Source organism: Chelonoidis abingdonii, chromosome 14 (assembly GCF_003597395.2).
Source record: "Chelonoidis abingdonii isolate Lonesome George chromosome 14, CheloAbing_2.0, whole genome shotgun sequence".
NCBI classification, from domain to species: Eukaryota; Metazoa; Chordata; order Testudines; family Testudinidae; genus Chelonoidis; species Chelonoidis abingdonii.
Genome location: NC_133782.1, coordinates 21,375,224 through 21,394,762, shown reverse-complemented (window position 1 = coordinate 21,394,762; position 19,539 = coordinate 21,375,224). Strand labels below are relative to the sequence as shown.

The 19,539-nt window shown below is 44.3% G+C and overlaps 1 protein-coding gene across 1 annotated transcript; it reads right to left on the bottom strand.

Annotated features, from left to right (window-relative positions):
* Nucleotides 1–507: 507 nt before the first annotated feature.
* Nucleotides 508–17,386, bottom strand: ZHX3 (zinc fingers and homeoboxes 3). Its single transcript, XM_032767334.2, has 4 exons — nt 17,262–17,386; nt 16,205–16,290; nt 8,964–11,911; nt 508–6,604 (listed from the first exon to the last, which is right to left on the bottom strand). Exons 3-4 carry the CDS (start codon nt 11,764–11,766, stop codon nt 6,594–6,596), a joined length of 2,814 nt encoding a protein of 937 aa, XP_032623225.1. The 5' UTR covers nt 11,767–11,911; nt 16,205–16,290; nt 17,262–17,386; the 3' UTR covers nt 508–6,593.
* Between the last annotated feature and the right edge of the window lie 2,153 nt (nt 17,387–19,539).

Genomic DNA, 19,539 nt, shown 5'->3' with positions numbered 1-19,539 from the left:
CCTCTCCTGCCTTCAAGGCTGTCCCTGCCCATGTGCTCTCTGGAAGCTGATTTACAGTCAGCCATCAGGTCTCTGGCTTTGGTGACACAATGGGGCAGCAGATCGAAAGTCATGGCCGCTTTTATATTTAAGTGGCGATTTTTACTGATGTAAATCTGGAAGCGTGTGTGTCTGATGCAGAGGACTGAAGTGACCTTGCCCCCGGATGGTCTGGCACAGCCAAATCCCTGTGGACTCCAGAGGGTTATCTGTCCTAGAGGCTTACCTCTGAGAAGAGTGCTTCCCCCTTCAGGACCCAGCTGCCGTTCCACCAGGCATGCTCGTCCTGTTGGACTCCACGTGCTGAAAGCTGGGCAGGACACCTCACCGGGCCCAAACCACTGGCTTTGAAAAGAGAGTTGTAACGAAAAGCCGCTGTGCAGCAGCTCTGGGCAAAGCGCAAGGTAACATGCCTGGCCCTTTAATCCCACCGTTCCAACTGATACAGACACCACCACACCGCTCCTGTTCATGTTTTATGCTCTTTATTTAGGAACATCTGAAAAGGTCTCATTTCTTTTCACCAAACTGTACAAGCAAGCTCCCCCCGCCCCTCTCCACATATACAAAAGTAAGGGAAACTTGTGGTTCACTTCTCAGAAGTGGCACTGTTGCTAAAGGGAGCTCTCACCCACAGAATAAGAGCTTGTAAAGTCCATCGCAGGGGCAAGTGACCCTAGTACTAGTAATAACTATAGCTCACAGTCACAGGCAGCTTTGTTTTTCTCTTTAAAACCTTCACCAAAAGTAAAAACTACCTTCTCACGCAGTTGCCATGTTAAATCTCCTAATTATGGTCTTAAAAAAAAATCCAAAATAACTCCCCCTCCTGCCCTCCTCCCCTACCCCCCTTACAAAGACGACAGCCAAGCCTTTTCTCTGTCCCTAGCCACAAGGCTACCCTTATGAAAGGTCCCATTGCAGCTCCAATTCTAGTTTCCTTTGGATAAATCCACATAGAATCCCAGGTCACTCAGCATCAGGATGATTTTAAACAAGACACCATATGTTGATTGCGTGGTCTGATGAGAAGCAGCGTGTTCCCAAAGCCTGACTTTTAGTGCCGTGCTACCTATATGGGGTGAAAAATTCCTGACAAAAATAATCAGATGGGGGCTGAGCAAAAGTGCAACTTTATCAAGAAGATTTCTACCCTGCTCTCTTCACTGGCACCAGCGAACAGCATACGGGTACTACCACCCATCTACCAGGACAGGAGAGATTTGCTTAAGGCCAGTTCAAATCAGTGACCAAGTGGCGCCATATGCTCTTTGCTGAAATGAGGACAAGTGTAATAGATCTCTGCTGCATCTGAAAGAGTTCAGTTAATTTGTTTTCCTGTTTGTCTTCAAGCTTTTGTGGCGCTAGTCTGAAATTCCTGGCAGATCCCGTTGCAGTAATGGACACAGCAGGAACTACCCTGGGAAAGAGAGTCAATCCCCTTTTCATGCTGGCTGCTTCAACTGATGCTTACATGTTTGAGGTTAGGTCAATACGGTTCCCTGTCTTAGGAACTGGTTTCACAAATTTAAAACACGGTTTCACTGGGAAGTAGGGAGAGACGAGTTTAACACTATCACTGTAACTATGAATACAGCCATGTGAAGGTACAGTATTCCCATCTCTCACCTGCTGACCTGTGCCAAGTTCTGAAAAACGTCTTACCATCTGAACTTAGCCACAACATTTCATCTTCTAGTCAGGCTCTATGATCAATTGTTCCAGCTTTATTTGGGGGACAGGTTTTTAAAGTTTCCAATCATCAAGAATTGCTGCTCTGTGTGGAAAAGCGAAACTGCTATTCAGTCTTCCAGATCCTCCTCCTCCTGAATGTATAGATCAAGAGCTGGCCCCAACAGCAAATACAAGAGAATGTGGTGTCTTGTCACTGTGCCTCTCACTGCAAGTCATGCCATCACATAAGCATTGTTAAACTAGATACCCAACCTATTTAGTTTCATACCACAGCTGCCATTGTGCCCTGTCTTTGCTGATTGATTCTCATGCTGTGAAACATTTGCCTTGGAAATGATACACAAAGGCCGCTGCAGAAGGGATAGACCATTCTGCTTTAAATAACTCAAACATCAGGTGCAAGCTCTCTGCAGATCGCTGCATTATAGCAAGGCTAAGCAAGCATGGAGTGTCATAGGGCTGTGTCCATCCCACTGTGCCACGTTTGGAACTCGGCTTCATTTAGGGGCCCGATTTGCAGAATTGCTAAGTGTCCACAGCTCTAGCTGAAGTCAATGGGAACTGTCAATACTCAATCTCTTTGAAAATCGGGCAGCAGCTGTACAGCCATCCCTCTCCAGCTATTTTATACCAGGGCATCACTATAGTATCCCCTAATTTTACTCCTTGTTCTCCGTTTTCCACAGTTTGGCTATCCCCAGCCTTTCCAGCCTGTATTAGCCCCCCAAAAGCAATCCGATAGGACATATTCTCTCCTGTTCGAGTCCTTGCAGTGCTGTGCAGCAAGTGGTCAGCAGGGAAGGGAGAGCAACCGGTGAAGCACTGGAATGGGTTACCTAGGGAGGTGGTGGAATCTTGTTCCTTAGAGGTTTTTAAGGTCAGGCTTGACAAAGCCCTGGCTGGTATGATGTAGTTGGAGATTGGTCCTGCTTTGAGCAGGGGGTTGGACTAGATGACCTCCTGAGGTCTCTTCCAACCCTGATATTCTATGATTCTTCACCACCACCTACTAGTACTGATAAGTCTGATTCAAACACTACACTTCTAAGAGTTACAGAGATGCAGCTTGGGGAGTATATTTCCAATTCACGATCAAATACCAAAGTTGTTAACACAGTCACCTGTTAGGCTGGACACCTGCAGGTAACTCAAATGCAGGCAGCTGCAAATGCCCTCTGTACATGAAGCACTGACTAACCAAGCCGCTATCCCAATGACTCCCTTGTGAAACTGGAACTAGGAACTAAGTTGAGGAACCAGGTATAATTAAATTTTATAGTGTTTTTGAAAAAAACATCCAGGATGCTAGCCAAAAAATCAGAGCCTTGTCTAGCAGATCACTGCTCTTAATAACTAGCAAGCCAATTCTATTCCTAGAACCAGGAAAACCTACGGTTCTTTTTAAGATGAGACATGACTGGATATTAATCTGGATAGCAGGTAACTAAGCACTTGAGTTTCTGGTATTAAGCCAGCCCACATCCTATACAGAAGCCTAATGTTAGTGAGATGGAAGCAACAACATAAGACTGAAGATAAAAAGAATTTTTACAGCTGTGCAACCATCAAATCTGAGTGAACATAGGCTCACTTTTAGCTGAGGGAGTTGGAGAAATTAGTTTTTAAAAATTTTCTCTCCTAATAAGTAAATGCTAGCTCACCACTCTATCTAGCCCATTCTCTCCTTTTATCTAGTCCAAGTGACAATGATGGTTGATTAGAGGATGACAAAAGTTAATACTGTCTAGGTGCAAAATTGTGGTGGTATTTCCTGCAACACCAGGTGCAGAAGTGCTGCTGATGGGACTGTCAAACCACTTCACAGTGACCAAGAGTTGGTCCACAATTGTTTCAGTTTCAGGTGCAAGCACACTTCTAATGTCCTGCAACAAATCCTATGTATTTTGGTATTAGTGCCTACTTCATGTCAACCTATTTAACAGAGGCATTAGATCAGGGGTTCTCAAACTGGGGGTCAGGACCCCTCAGGGGGTCGTGAAGTTATTACATGGGGGTTGCGAGCTATCAGCCTCCACCCCAAACCCTGCTTTGCATCCAGCATTTATAATGGCGTTAAATATATTTTAAAAAGTGTTTTTAATTTTATAAGGGGGGTCACAGTCAGAGGCTTGCTATGTGAAAGGGGTCACCAGCACAAAAGTTTGAGACCACTGCGTTAGATGAACCATGGATGACAGTAGCTCTCCCTTCTTTATAACAAACCCTTTTGGAAATACCAACTAAAAATGTGTTGGTAATAAACACGTGGGAGATTAAAAAGGAACCAGGCTTCTTTTGGTGTCTGGTTCAGAAGCTTTATCCCAGACCCATTTTATCACTCCCACCTTCACCATGCCCAGAGAGGTGCAATTCCATTCACTTTAGGAAAGCCAGGCTGCACGGAAGCATATTTGAAAATTCCTCTAACAAAAAAAGACTAAATAGCCTGATGTCTTTACACATCCACAAACAAGCATTTAGCAGCTTTAACCCTTCAAGGCTGGGTTTTTCTGGGTACACCATGGCCAAATTCCCTTCAGCTGACTAGACTTTTCCTTTTCCTTTTATTTTCTGGGCTACTGGCGGACTAAAATCCAGCTGCAAAAAAATTCAGCCAGTGCCTGGAAAGAAAGATTTCAGAAACCCATTCACAGGGTGATGATTGAACATTTCCTTCAGTGGCCTGGAGATGGCTCTTTCTAAGTGTATGCCAACAAAGTCACCTTGAAGGGGCAAACTGTGTTTCCAACATCTTTATATAGCACTCAGTAAAGTGTACCTTTTGAATGTACATCTTATGCAGTAAAAATTGTGCATTTGAACAGTACATGTGCATATTTAAATACTCCTGCATGTATATAGACACTAGAGAGTAAATGACTTACCAGTATTTGTTCTCTGCAGTTAACACTGTACATGCAGCCATACTCTTGGGTCACCAGATTCCCAGCAGTAGCATCAAGAGTAATGGTCAGTGCTAGACATTTCTAGTTCTTCTCCCTCCCATCTCTTGCTGTTTCAGGGTATACAAGATGACAGTTGCGGGGACTATGTAAATAGAGGCACCAGCAGCCATTGTGGAACAGACATCTCGGCTCATCAGAACGTAGGAGCTCAGCCTTGCAAATGTTGAGCTCACACCATTGAGAGGCTGGTTACTGTTGCTGGTATGCCTCTAACAAAGGTTTAATGTGACCTGTACAGTTGCAATGCTGTCTTCTGCATAAGGAGAAATGCTATTCTATCAACGCGGTTCTCTGAACTGCCACCGACTGAACTAACAGGTGTAGGTGTCCTGCTAGAGTCCTTGTGTTCCCGAACAATGCTATGACTAAAGAGAGCTACTCGTCTTAATTACTGAATAGTGAGGCCTTCTAAATAAGGGCACGAGGAAAGGGGAATGCTATTCAAGAAGATGACTTAAGGTAGAAATCAAATGCTACCTTTGGAAGAGACGCCAGGAGAGATTTAAAAATACCAACCCCTCTTTACAAACTGACACTGGATCAGGTCACTTAGAGCTTGAAACTCACCCATTTAATAAATATCTCCTATCACTGAGAATAAAGCCTTCCACATTAAGAACAATTACAGTAGAATCAAAAATAATAAAGAAGCTGCTTTAAGGCAGTAATGGCCCAAGACATTGTAGACATATACATATTAAAAAGGGATATAATTAAGTGAGCACTTAATATACCAGATAACTAAAAACTAGTTTGCAACGTATTTATTGTCTAGTTCACAGAAAGACAGGACTACAGTTGGAGAACTAGGAAGGTGACCTGGACCAATGAGTGTAGGTTAACAGCATTAGCACAGTGGGACAAGAGAAGGAATCTAATTCAACTAGTGTTGTAACAAGCAAGCTTCCTGTCTATAAAACTGGTTGCCTGCCTAATGGAGGCCTACTAGACAAGGATGACTTGAAACGTTAGCAGAAAGCCAATTTTTTGTCTGTATTTGTTCTCTGAAGAACAGTTTGTTCTCTATATAAACAATGAAAGGGGTTCCAGGGCAGGATGGAAACATTAAGTGCTAGTTCTCAGTAATTAACGTGAGGCTTGGAGAGTAATCGGCTGTGTTACATTCCACTGCCTCGCGTAAAAGAAATAAAATTACTCCAGGCAGTAGGGGGACAGATTATATCCAACTCTATCTCCTGACCTTTGCAGGATCCCGACCCCCACTGGATATTGGAGGGTGTACAATAGCTTATTCCACCCCTATCCCCAGCGAAAGAAATCTACATCCCCCCCACTGAATTCATCCTGTTCTTGATACGAAGACTGGCATGTTGCTTCTCGGATCTTCTCCTCTCTTGCTCTGACACACACACTGACACTCATGATGGTATCCACCATTCCCTGATCTAGCGACCCAAGAGTCGGGGATGTATGCAACACTGCCAACCGTTAGAGAACAAACATATTACAAACAGCTGAAGATAAAAATGTATTGTGCCATGATAGTCCATTTCTATGCAAAAAATACGTTTACACAATCAATGTCCAAAATTCATTACGCTTGTCGAGGCGGCTGTCTGCATGTCAAAAGTTGGTTCCATTATATGAATATGAAATCTGAAAGGAAACAACAGCATCCTACGTCACAAGAGTGAGAAGATCTTACTGATGCCCTGCTTTGGCCAGCTGGTGAGTAAAATTCTAGATTAGGCTGCAGAAGGCACTGCAGAGCCCAATTCTCTTGCTCTCCCTCTCTGATGTGCTGTACTGAAAGGTCTCATTACAGCAGTGCTTTTACACCACCACTCCCTGCTACTGAGATTTGTATCAGGCCCATGGATTTACACTCTTCTCAAATGTAATCGCAGATCCTTCAGAGCTGGAAGTTTAAGGTCAATCTGTTTCTGAAAGAGACAACATACGCAAGTGTCAGAATACACGTCACATGCTTACAAAATCAGCATGTAACACTGAGGCCTCTTCTGCTGGAAGAGCTTGCTTTGAGCAACAGCTGGTTGCATTGTAAAATGAAGCTACAGAACAGGATCCTGCTGTGAGGAGGAAGGAACAGGGCTGGCGTGAAGGCTAGAAATTGCATGGGGGCAGGAAGGAAGCAGTAGCTACACCCAGGCAGCTGTGGCAGTTGGCAGGATGCCACCTCCTATGGCAGAAGTTTGTGGTAGTTAAGTGAGTCCTTCTCTGGACCACCGTGTTCCAGAGATCTAACAAGATGGAGGATGGCTGCATAGGTGCTGGAACTAGCGGTACTGGGGGTGCTGCAGCACTCCCTGGCTGGAAGTGGGTTCCATTATATACAGGGTTTACAGTTTGGTTCAATGGCTCTCAACACCTAAGTTCCCTCTAAGCAGCTGTGTGCCCACGCAACTGCCTATTAAGCTCTGCACAGGGGTTCAGGGCTGCAGTGGGGAGAGGTGCTTCTCCCTGCCGATCCCAGCATGGACCTGCCCCAGGTGTGCTACGCCAGGGGAGTGGTGCCCCTCCCTCGCCCTGGCCCAGGCCCACCGGAGCTGCGGGGAAGAGGAGCTCCTCCTTCAGCCCAGCCCAGCCCAGCCCAGCCGGAACTGCCGCAGCCGGGGAGAGGCACCTCTCCCCCAGCCAGAGCTGCTGTAGCGAGAGGGCTGGGGGGTGAGTCCTCTCTCCCCACTACAGCCCCTGGGCAGCCTGCACCCCAAACTCCTCATCCCAGGCCCCACCCCAGAGCCAGCACCCCCACACCCCAACCCTTTGCCCCAATCCTGAGCCCTCTGAAGCTCCCAGCCCCACCCCAGAGCCTGCACCCCACTCACCCCCTGCCTCTGAGCCCTTTCCCATACTCCAAACCCCTCAGCCCCACCCTGCCACATGAATTTTGTTATATGCACCAATGTGAAGGTAATGTGTCTACATTACAGGGAAAAGTCGATCTAAGCTATGCAATTTGAGTTAGGTGACCAGCGTAACTCAAGTTGACATAGCTTAGATCTATTTACCGCGGGGTCCACACTACGAGATGTTGATGGGAGATGCTCTCCCATCAACTCCCCTGACTCGTCTCGATCCGGTGAAGCACAGGAGTCGACGGGAGAGTGAGCTGCGGTTGATTTAGCGGGTCTTCACTAGACCCGCTAAATCAACTGTCGATCCTCCGGTAAGTGTAGACAAGCCCTCATCAGCCTTTCAATCAGCACAAGAGCAGGGTCCCTTTAAAACCCAACCCTCCTCTAGAAATTGTGTTTAAAAAAAAACTTTGAAGGGGGGAAACCACTAAAGATTGGAACTTAATTCTTTAAAGGCCTCTAAACTTAGCACAGTTGCGTGGCAGGCAGGAGCCTGGCTTCAGCCTGATCTGCTGGGCCTCTGTGCTTTAGCGAGGTTTAGTTCAGAAAACTGTCCAGCTGCTGAGGATCCTCAAGGAGATGGCTGGGGCTCTGCTGGGTGAGGAGGGAGAGTGCATCCTCACCCATCCGGCAGCACTCTGCCAAAAAGGGGCCTCCCCGTATTACCTTGTCCGAAGAATCCATGTTGGGCTTAGAAGCAACCCTGTTTCCAGGAGGAGTCCTGGAATGGGTGTTAGGGCAGCTGGCAGCCAATGCCATTTCAGCACAGCTCCACTGGAAACCTCGCCTCTCAGTGCTCTTCCCTCAGATCAGTGTCTGACTTTCACACGGGCGCGTCTTGCAGTGCTCTATGTACTTTGTGCTTACAGCGTTTTCCATGCAGAGACCTTAAGACACTGTACAAAAAGTGTGTGTGTGTGGAGGCGGGATGGGACAGGCCCAAAGTCGCACAGCTGGGAAACAAACAGAAGCCAGGCCACCTGCCTCCCAGACAGTCGCCCTATGTAAAGCAATCCTCTCCTGGCAGAAGGATGGACTAGATTCTCTGCTTGGTTTTATCCCTGCTTAACTTCTGTGATAGGGTTCTATGTCTCAGCAGCGCTGGTGTCTGAACTCTGGGAGCTAAATAAAAGACAAGCATGACTAGAGGGGTACCAAGGGTTGCACCTTTTGCCCCATCACTCCTGACTTTCTTTTCTGAATCAGTTTAATCATAACCATGCCCTGGCTTTTTTCACCCCCTCCAGATCAGCTCTGCCACCAAGTAAATCTGTAACAATAAATCCTGGGCATTAAACCCCACAAGTGTCAACTGCTAGTCAGTCAATGTTCAGTGTCATTCTGACTTCGCTTCTTGGTGCTGGAATGACCCTATTTACAACAGGTAAGCTACGTGAAGCAGCCAAAACATCAATCAGTTTCTTACCAAGCTGAACTGCAGGTTGCTGGCTAAATGTATCAAAGAGTTCCGAATGGCCTTCCTGGCCACTGGGCTCCCAAGATTCGCTATTCTCAGATACCTCCGAACTGGCATCGCATGTCCCTTTTTGGCTTCCTGCTTGTTCACCCGTGCCCGAGTATCGATCTTCGCTTCCCGTGTCAGACACAGTCCGGGTTTCTTCGTCCGCCTTTACAGCAAACCACACCCTAACCTGCTGTGAATTCAGTTGAGTTCTCTCACACAAACTCTGAAGGTCATCTTCATACAGCATCTTGTGCTTTTTGTAATAGTCCTCTAGGATCTCTTTGCTAGCTGGGCTGATCGCCGCTAAGCCTGGAGGGAAGATACCCCGCCGGTAGTTCTCATACCATTTCAGCTGGCCATTTTTTAACCCATACCGGCTGTCCCCAAACCAACGAATTATCTCAGCCCGGGGCAGGCCTGTCTGAGCAACTATGGCGTCATATTCTTGATTTGTTGGTCGCTGTGTCTTTACGAACATTTGTTTAAGCAAATGCCGCTGTTGGGCTGTTTTTTTGAAGTTCAGTTTGGTTTTTGCGGGGGTAGGTGGCCTGCTAGAACTGTTGTCCCCTTGTTCATTTGCACCTACCTCTGGCAATTCATTTTTGTCATTTGACTCAGTCACTCTAAGCTTCTTCAGATTGATTTTAATAGGACTAACTTTCCGCTCCAGTGAAGTTTGATTGCTGCTTGGGGTGTCTAATGAACCATTTTCTCTTGAGACCCTCAGTTCATCTGAGGAGTCTTCCTCTTCTCCACAATTATTGTCAGCATCCTCCTCCTCTTGCTGGACCATTTCTTCTGCTTTTTTATTTTCCTCCATCGCCTTTTTTTTCCTCCTCTCTGAAAACCAGCTATCAATTTCTCTCCTGGTCATTTTTGTTTCACTCCTCAAACGGTCCACTTCTTCCTCTGGAGGAAAACGGTTTTGTGCAAAACTGCCTTCCAAAGCCTTGAGCTGCTCTGGTGCTCTCTCTTTGTATTTCGTTGGGGTGAAGTCGGGCGTTTGATGCCAGGACTGTCGCCTTGTTTGGTGATGAGCCACAGGCATGGCTGGTGTCGTAGAGGTTAAGTCAATCTCTTTTGGTGACACAGTGAAGGTAATGTCAGGCACGGAGTCAATAATTATTGTATTATCTCCAGCAAACATGGCTCTACTGCCTTTCATATTCCTGTAATGATATCTCCTATCACTAAACCACTTTCGAACCTCCCTAGTAGTAAGGCCTGTAATTTTGGTCAGATGCTCAACTTCAGTGTGGCCAGGGAACTGATTCCTGCAGAAGCTGTCTTTCAGTGCAGACAGCTGCTCGTGGGACTTCTTATTTTTGTAGATGCTGGGATCCATGAAAGCTTGTGAAGATATGCTTGGGCATGCAGTCAGCAGAGACTGAGCTGTGTTGACCACCTTCACAGCTGATGCGCTGCTCGAACACGCATTATTGTGTTGTGTAATGGGTTGGAGCTTGGGAATAGATGTCACTGCTAACGTGAGAGACGAGCTGCTTCCTTTTAATCCATTTGTCATTACTGGTTGTGTAACGAGTAACCCTCCCGTTCCTTCTGGTTGCCCGACCATGTGACCAGGCAGAGTGGCCTGAATGAGATGCTGGACATTGCTCGTATTTGCAACTAGAGGTGTATTTAAAACTGTGATAGTGGGCTGCGGTACAGACTGAATAACCGTGTTGAACATTTTTTTCCGTGCATCTTCTATCTCCTCTGGGGACCAGCTAATGCCTTGTTTCAACCTCTGGGCAGTAAACCAGATCTTAAGCTGCTCTTCTGGGTACTTGGTCACGACAGTCAAATAGCAAAGCTCAGCTTTTGTAGGATAGGGAAACTTATGGAAGGTATTTTTCAGGAAGCTGTTGGAATCCATGGCTGCATTGTATGTGGGAATGCTGCTCAGAGGAATCATCACTTTAGGAAGGGATTTGGACGTGGGTAGGTCCTGGTGCAGCTGCGGCTGCTGCTGCTGCTGCAATGACACAAGTTGTGCAACGCCTGCCTGCAAAACAGGCACGTTTCCTAATATGGAGCCATTGACTATGTGAGATGATTTTGCTGAGCTGGCCGTTGACTGGCTGGCTGGCAAAGACCCATTGGTGAATGAATGGTCACCATTTTTCATCGCCAAGTCATTGCCTGGCTGATTTGATACATTCTCCTTCAGCATGTGAATTTTTTTGGTCTCGGGCTTACCTTTCATTATCTTCATAATGGGAGTTTTGGTGATGATGATTTCAGCTTGACCATCTACCCCCTCGTCACAGAATTCTCCTGGAAGGTCTTGGTTGCTGGTGGCATTAGAGATACTCTGCTCCACTGTCGTATGATTATCCTGCTTAGCCACATTCCAGAGGAAGCTAGTTTCACCACTGTGGCACTCGGCATTGTGATGCAAAAGCCCTTTGTGGCTTTGTACCAGAAAACTGCACTCAACACATACAAACGAGGGGTCTTTGCTGAAGTCTAAGTGCTCAGAATCCATGTGTCCAAAGAAATGATTAACATCTTGAGATCCAAAATCGCAATACTTACACAAGTACGTATCACCATCCATAATACTGCGATGCCCATTATACAATGTTGCATTATTGCTGCTATTGTTAATAACAGCATCACCAGCTTCCGGAGGTTCAGGAGGCATGTGCTGTTGAGTTCCTTCATGATTATCTTCCACAGCATCTGATTCCCTCTCCTGCAGCACCATTGTTTTTACCGGTATCATGCAAGGAGTTGTGGATTTTCTTTTGCTAGCCATCGCTGCAACCAATCCAGGTAATTAATGCTTTAAAAAATAAAGCGCTGTTCTTTGCAAGTGTTCTGAACTCTAGATTCCAGCAAATCCATGCTGTCCAAAGGAATATTTTTCAAGTGTTGACAAATGTTTAGATTTGCCATTGAACCTGAGGAAGAGAAGAGAGAAGAGTTACTAAGCTTTGCACTAGACAGAACACATACACTTTACATTCTGATGGTAATTGTTATGGTACTTTAATTGCTTCACAAGACAAATCATTTCAATATTTAACTGAAAAAGCTGGCGATAATGAATTTGATTGTTTTGCTTTTTGTCCAAATGATTGTGTAGAAAGGAGAATTAGATATGTGAGCCATACACAGTCATAATATTGAGATTCCAGGCCGCAGTTGGGTGACTTTTGCTTTGACATTGGGCTGTGTCTGGCTGCTTATGGTCCAAATCACCCTGTTTCTTCATACAGGCTCCTCTCCCACCTCTGCCCTATCAATTGCTAGCAAGAAGAGGAGCCCATGAAAGCAGGCAATTGTAAGCAGAGGACTACACTGCGCACTAAGTCCAGAGGGGGCCTTGCACGTGGAAATGTCAGATGCAGTGCTGAGCAGAGGGGCAGGGCTACAGTCCGAGTGTTGCACTTTGGCCGTCCTTGCAGTAGTTCACCCAATCTACACCAAATCTGTTAGTGTCTTGTGTCGCTTTTTTTCTCTAGAATGGTTTTTACAGGGTCTGTTTAGTTTTCAGCTAGAGTTGCAAGGGAAGATGGTTCATCAAGAGAGCAACTGAAGCGTACACACTTATCTCTTAGATTCCCTCTCCTATGGCACCCGTGAATGCTGCACTGTTGTAGCTTTAAAGGTTCAGACAACTCTATTTAGTGGCATTTAGGTGTTCTTTGGGGAAGTGCAACGCCTCCACGACACATGGCCATTTTCCTGGGTGCAGGGGATCAAGGAGAAGAGACGTCACCACAGCATTTTATTTTTTATTTTTTTAAATCTTACTGTGTGTTGTCTTTTCTTCACAAGTTATAGTAATTCTAGATCAAGATAATATTCTGCTGAAGGCTAGGGCTGGACAGGTCTTCAGGCGCAATCTTGTCTCTTACCTGGTGCAGTCTGCAATATGCACACTGGATGCTCCATGCCTGAGCTCACCTGCCAAAGGCAGTAAAATGGTCTACGGTAGCTGGCATCATGAATAATTTGCCAAAACTGATCCAGATCAGAAGGGGGACAGCAAATCTGAAGCAGCCCGTTTCCCCTCTAACCCCTCTTCAATCTATTACCTACAGCACTTCTCTCATCAACACTTACTTGAATTTCAAAACCTTCTACATGGATTATAATATCCATTCTTTTCAAGGGAAAATATAGATTTTGCATACAAGAATAAAATAGTATTTTCCAGATTGCATGGTCACTTGGAAGTATATGACCACTCATAGGCGCTGGCTTTTCAAAGTGCTGGTGGTGCTCGACTCCCGGCTCTGCCCTCACTCTCCCCTTCCCCCAAGGTCCCATCCTTCCCTGCCCCACTCCTCCCTGCCTCACTTCTTCCTGCTCAGTTCTGCCCCCTCCCCCGAGCACGCTGCGTCCTCCTCTCTCAGCCTCCTGCATGCACACCATTAAACAGCTGATTGTGGTGGATGGGAGATGTAGAGAAGGAGACGGAGGCACTGACCTGCGGGGCCCACCGGCAGGCAGGAGGCGCTGGGGAGTGCAGGGGGAGCTGACAGTGGGTGCTCAGCACTCACTGTTTATTCCTCAAGGGTGCTCCAGCCCTGGATGACCCACGGAGTCAGCGCCTGACCCATAGTACCTACTACACAGAGACTTTGTGCCAGACTTTACCAAGATTTACAGTAACACAGTGATATCTATAAAAACACAAATTAAAGTGGATCTTGAAAACTGACTTATCATCCTATTAGAAGATCCAGGTAAGTAATTACTGTCAGTTATAAGCAACGTGAACTGGCAATCTACCAGCTTTCTTATCAGATTTTCTGTGCTGATGTCATGCACAGAAACATGGGTATCAGGTGAATAATTTTCTTAGTGGTTATGCAAAACCTGCTTTTACTTTTCTTTTTCTTTTTTAATTAATTGCGTCAGATATGGAGGAGGAAGGATCTTAATTTAAAGTTCAGCTGATGAACTAGCATTTAACTTCTGCAAGTTCATCAAAAATAAGTAAATCTCCACACCTTTGGAAAAATAAGCTAGCTATATAACAGAGACTTGATGTCCAGTCTTATCCTGAGCAACACTCATGAACAATTTAAAACACTCTGATAAGAAACTCTAACTTGTGCGGTGGTTTGAGATTACAAAATAGTCCTGAAATACTGTTAGTGAGCATTGAACTTGGCCCCAGAACTGACCGTGTGCTCTGCAAAAGCTGTAGGAAAAGCTGGAAGTCCAAAAGGCATGATCTTTATTTTTCTGTAGTGTGAATTCCATATTATCAATACCTGTTTTCGTGAGGTTTCTATCCCACCTTTTGGGGATGCCTTTTCCCTGTGCAAAGGAGCAGCAAGTGATTATTAGCACTAGTGAGCAGAATACTTAGGTAACCAAGTGTTTTGCTATTCAGCAAAGATCTGACTCCAATCGCCACCTACTCCCAATCCTAATTTCCTATGCCTCGTTATTTGACACATGTGAGGTTGGGACGACCTTTCTAAGTCAAGTCAATTAGGAATGGCAACAAAAACAGCCATAAAACTATAAAAAGATAATGTTAAAGGTAACTGTGAAAATTAGCCTTCTTATTTCCCAGCTCTGCTCTTTGTCTACCTACTCACTTTGCTGCATCAAGTTTTCATTATTTCTTCCTCCTGTTTGGCTCTGCGGGGCCAATTCAGCTGTGGGAGACAGATCTGGAGTCTCTTCAAGTTTGTGCATCTTCAGCAGAATTATTAACAGAGTTCTAGTTACAGAATCTCTATTACTGGAGATTATGCAAGAGCCAGAAAGATCCTAGGTCGTGTTTGCAGAGTTGGCAGATAATTAAAAAGGTGATTTTTATCTTATCAGCTGAGTAAATTTGATACAGAGTCATTGAAACATACAAAGAATCCATCTCATTGTGCCATTTTACAGTCACCTTCTAGAGCAGATAATCAGCACTGTTTTGCTAAAAATGAATTGCTTGACCCACCTGCAGAGGAATCAATAGCGCTGCTTGATGCTTATAAAGTGTCTGTATGTACTTTAGCATTTTACCCAAGCAAACTTTGCTAGGATCACAGCTGAGGACACATCTAGACTTTGGGTGTCATAAAAGTCATGTTTTGGTTCAGACAAATATTAACTTAATATAAGACGACAGAATGTAAATTTAGCTTGAAATTAAGGACGGTGGTATTTAACTAGACAAATGTAATTAAGTGTATTGTAAGTCGATTTCCTTAGAGCAACTACATAAAATTCAATAAAGACAAGTGCAAAGCACTCCACTTAGGATGGAAAAATAAAATGCACAACTACAAAATGGGGAATAACTGGCTAGGTGGTAGCGCTGCTGAAAAGGATCTGGGGGTTATAGTGGATCATAATTTGAATATGAGTCAACATGTGACACGGTTTCAAAAAAGGCTAATATTCTGGGCTGTATTAACAGGAAGGCATGGGAGGTAATTGTCCCATTCTGCTCAGCACTGGTGAGGCCTCAGCTGGAGCACTGTGTTGAGTTCTGGGTGCCACACTTTAGGAAAGACGTGGATAAAATAGTCCAGGAGAGGGCAATAAAGGGTTCCGAAAACCTGATTTATGAGGAAACATTTTTAAAAACTGGACATGTGTAGCCTTGAGAAAAGAAGACTGAGGGGAGGGGGGACCTGATAAGTTTTAACATGTTTAAGGGCTTTTGGAAAGAGGATGGTGATCAATCTTTCTCCCATGTCCACTGAGGATGAGCAAGAAGTAATCAGCTTAATCTGTAGCAAAGATGATTTAGATCAGATATTCAGAAAAACTTGCTAACTCTGATTGTTAAGCTCTGAACAGGCTTCCGAGGACGGTTGTGGAAGCCCCATCACTGGAGGTTTTTAAGAACGGGTTAGACAAACCTGTTAGGGATAGTCTCGGTTTACTTGGGCCTGACTCAGCACAAGGGGCTAGACTAGTTGACCTCTGAAGGTCCTGTCCAGCCCTACATTTCTATGATAATCACATTAGACTTAATTCAGATTCTCAGCTGCAACTGAGTCATGTACTGACTACATCAAAATGTTAAGAGCATGGTTGTGGTTCCTGTGCATTTTATAGAATCTGCTAATAATCTTGTGTGCATTTCCAGTGTGATAGGTAAATGGGATATCCTACAGATTCTATCATTAAACTAGGCAAACTTTATTTTTCAAGTGTGTTGGTTAACGTAATAGTGAATCAACCACTGTTTAAAAAAAAAAAATCAGTACAAAAACAGAACTTACCTCACTACCACTTTGGATGTTTCAGACTGAGTCATGCATTCAAATGGGATCTTTGTTTCACATATACTACCCTGCAGCAGACTAGCCTGTTGATGGAAAGTGGCAATGAAAAGTTAGCTGAATGAAATACCAGCACCAGAGTTATGAGAGTAACGAAACAATGACTTCTACTTCCATAAAGGTAGGCAATTGATGTTTAATATACTCCTATGTAATACATACATAAGTAAGCGAGCACAAGCCACTGCTTTACCTCCCAAGTACTGAAACACTTTTCCTTTGAACAGTTTTAATTAGTTTTTCTTTAAACACAATTCTCCAGGGTGAAACTGGCCCAAAACAGTCAAATTCACACCACATCAATTATTCTTGCACCAGAGCTGCTGATACGGTAGAGTAATCATTGCTTGTCTGCATACAGTGTTTGTACTAATTCAGTTACAGTAGAACCTCAGAGTTACGAACACCTCGGGAATGGGGGTTGTTCATAACTCTGAAGTGTTCGTAACTCTGAACAAAACATGATGGGGGTTCTTTCAAAAGTTTACAGCTGAACATTGATTTCATACAGCTTTGGAACTTTACTATGCAGAAGAAAAATGCTGCTTTCCATTTATTTTTTTTAATAGTTTACGTTTAAGACAGTACTGTACTGTATTTGCAGTTTTCTGGGGAGGTTGTCTCTGCTGCTGCCTGATTGCATAGTTCCAGTTCCAAATGAAGTGTGTGGTTGACCAGTCACTTTGTAACTCTGGTGTTCGTAACTCTGAGGTTCTACTGTATATCAGTTTCAAAACTGACAGTTAAAAATTGGCACGACCCCTGCAGCATAAAGGTGCTTCTATTGTTAAAGTTTGCTACCTCTGTATAAGCACTTTTATATTGGTATAACTCCGTCCACACTGCGGAGTTGCACAGACTTTTCACTGTACTGGTTTCTAAATGCACATAGTGAAATTGCTATCAACACTGTGTGTTGATCACGAATAGATTAAAATCTACTCAGCAAGTTATTCTTGGTTTTGCTTAATTTTTAGCCAGGCCTTTTAAGCCCCACCTTCTGCTGGCAGTGGTTTACACCAGCAATGTATCGTCAGCTCAGGCAGAGGCAGACTTCACAAAATAAGCTGTTCAGTAGACTGGTATTGTGGCAACTAACTGATGCTCACGTCTGGTTCAGCAGGCTGGTGTGGTAGGAAGACTGCATTTTAAAATGCTCAAACCCTAGGATCTAAACAATAGCAATTATGTAAATATCTGTATTAACTTTAACCATCGTTCGAAAAAAACAATACTGCTGCTTTAAGCATAACTGCTTTCTTCCATTCTCTCTGTCATACACAAACAACCCATTACATTGTCTTATTATTATTTTGCTGGCTTTTTGCATGTTTGTGTCTTTGTTTACAAGGAAAACAACGTCTAAAGACCAATTATAAACTGTTTTACAATTTCAGAGCTTACTTTGATATATATTAACAAAAGAAGGTTTCAAAGGTTTCAAACTGTGCACTGGTGGGTCTGAACTTTCCGCTTTTCTCAGCTCAGCTGGATTTAACTGGTTTGGTTTTAAATGTTTCAGTGAATTAATGAGTTAGGCTGTTAATGCAAAACATTCATCCCACATAATGCCAAGGTCCTCAATTAGAAGATTAATTTATGACCTTTTGCAACCCTTGTCCAGAAACAAAAAATTAATGCACACCATAACTAAATGCTGGAGTTATCTTACTGCTGGAATCCAGAAGGTGGTAAGACAACCACCCCATTCCCACCACTAGAGTTACAGACCTCCCAGCAGTCCTCGGTTTCACAGGACTGTCCTACTTCGACCCCAAAACCTCTTCTCCCAGTTGAAGGGAACATTTCCCATAATCAAGGCCACTGGTGGGGAGCAGTTTCCCTGGGGCCCCCATTTGAAAGAGCCCTCCAAACTGAGCGGCACTGTGACCTGGTGCAAGGGTTGCACTGTCACTTAAGCTTGTCCCGGCTGTCCCTCCATCTTCATCTACAGAGAGGCAGACAGGACAAACCAGTGTGGGGTTGTGTCCTGCTTTGGAGACTTGAAATGTTGGGAACTGTGGAGTTAAGGGTGTGACAATATTTACTTAAAAAAGATAATACACACAAGTATCTTCTTTTTAGAGTACTCTGATTTGGACACAGAAACTTGCTCTGAAATTTGACATAGCTCAGTCTGAGCACAAATGTTCTATTTAAAAAAAAAGAAAAAGAAAAAAGAATTAATGGTTTTCCTGATGCTTTATGGGCCTGTCAGCTACTTTCTCAAGGCCAGGCTTACTCCTTCTGTCTTGTTCAAAACCAAACACATGATTGGTTCTTTAATAATCATATTAGTTTATTTTTAAACTAAAAATGTGCAGGTCCCCGGTTCACATAGCCTTCCTCCTTTAAAACATATCCATAATACTATCTTTAAAGCAGGAAGACGTTTACATTTACAAAGTGTTTACTGTGCTCCTTTAACAAGCTACAGTATTTTAGTACTATAGATCCATAAATTACTTTGAAACAGTCTCCAGGTGCATCTCCCCAATATGAACCCAGATGTCCGTCAGTAATCAGCAATATAAAATAGCATGAATAAAGGACTGCTGGGATCAGCCAGCAAACATTCCAACCGTGGTGTGTATCCAGACCTAATAGACAGGTTACCCAGGTGTTACTAAAATGAAATGTTTTATGGAAATACTACCACTTTAAGAAGCAAGTTTATCCAGGCATACCAACATCTCTTAAACACTGGTCTTTGGTCTCACAACATGCTCTAGAGGCACGCAGATAACCTGGCATAACGGCTGTGTGTTACAGCTAACTATTTCAGTCCATCAGATAGAGATTGACCTCGTTTACTTAGGCACTTCTAGGGTGACAGAGGGACCACAGAGCTGGCATCCTACATGCCTACCAGCTGAGCAGGTTCCAGGATCTGTTCTCTACAGTTAGTCATTAACATTTGTTTTGCATCTGCAATCGGCCCATGACAAATCATGTAGGAGGTCACTAGTCAGATTAATTATCCTCCTCACTGCCAGTGCACACACCATTCAGCTGAGTGGGAGGGGGAGCTGGTGAAGACTATTGAATTTCCAGACAGATAAGCGATGGAAGGATAAAGTTAAGGCCAGATCTAAACACAACAAGCTGCTCTAGTTTAACTCATCAGTTTTTAAACTCTGTGTAGAGCAGGCCTAAAATAGATACAGAAACATCCGAGTTAACACCCAGAGGTGAGTGGAGGTATTTCACACCTCAAGGGTGAGTCCTGAGATTTCCTGTTGTCTGTAGCCACAGGTGAGGGCTCTCCGTTACCG

Bases quoted from the DNA above. Each gene is read 5' to 3' on its own strand.
- ZHX3 (XM_032767334.2), bottom strand. From the start codon at position 11,766: ATGGCTAGCAAAAGAAAATCCACAACTCCTTGCATGATACCGGTAAAA.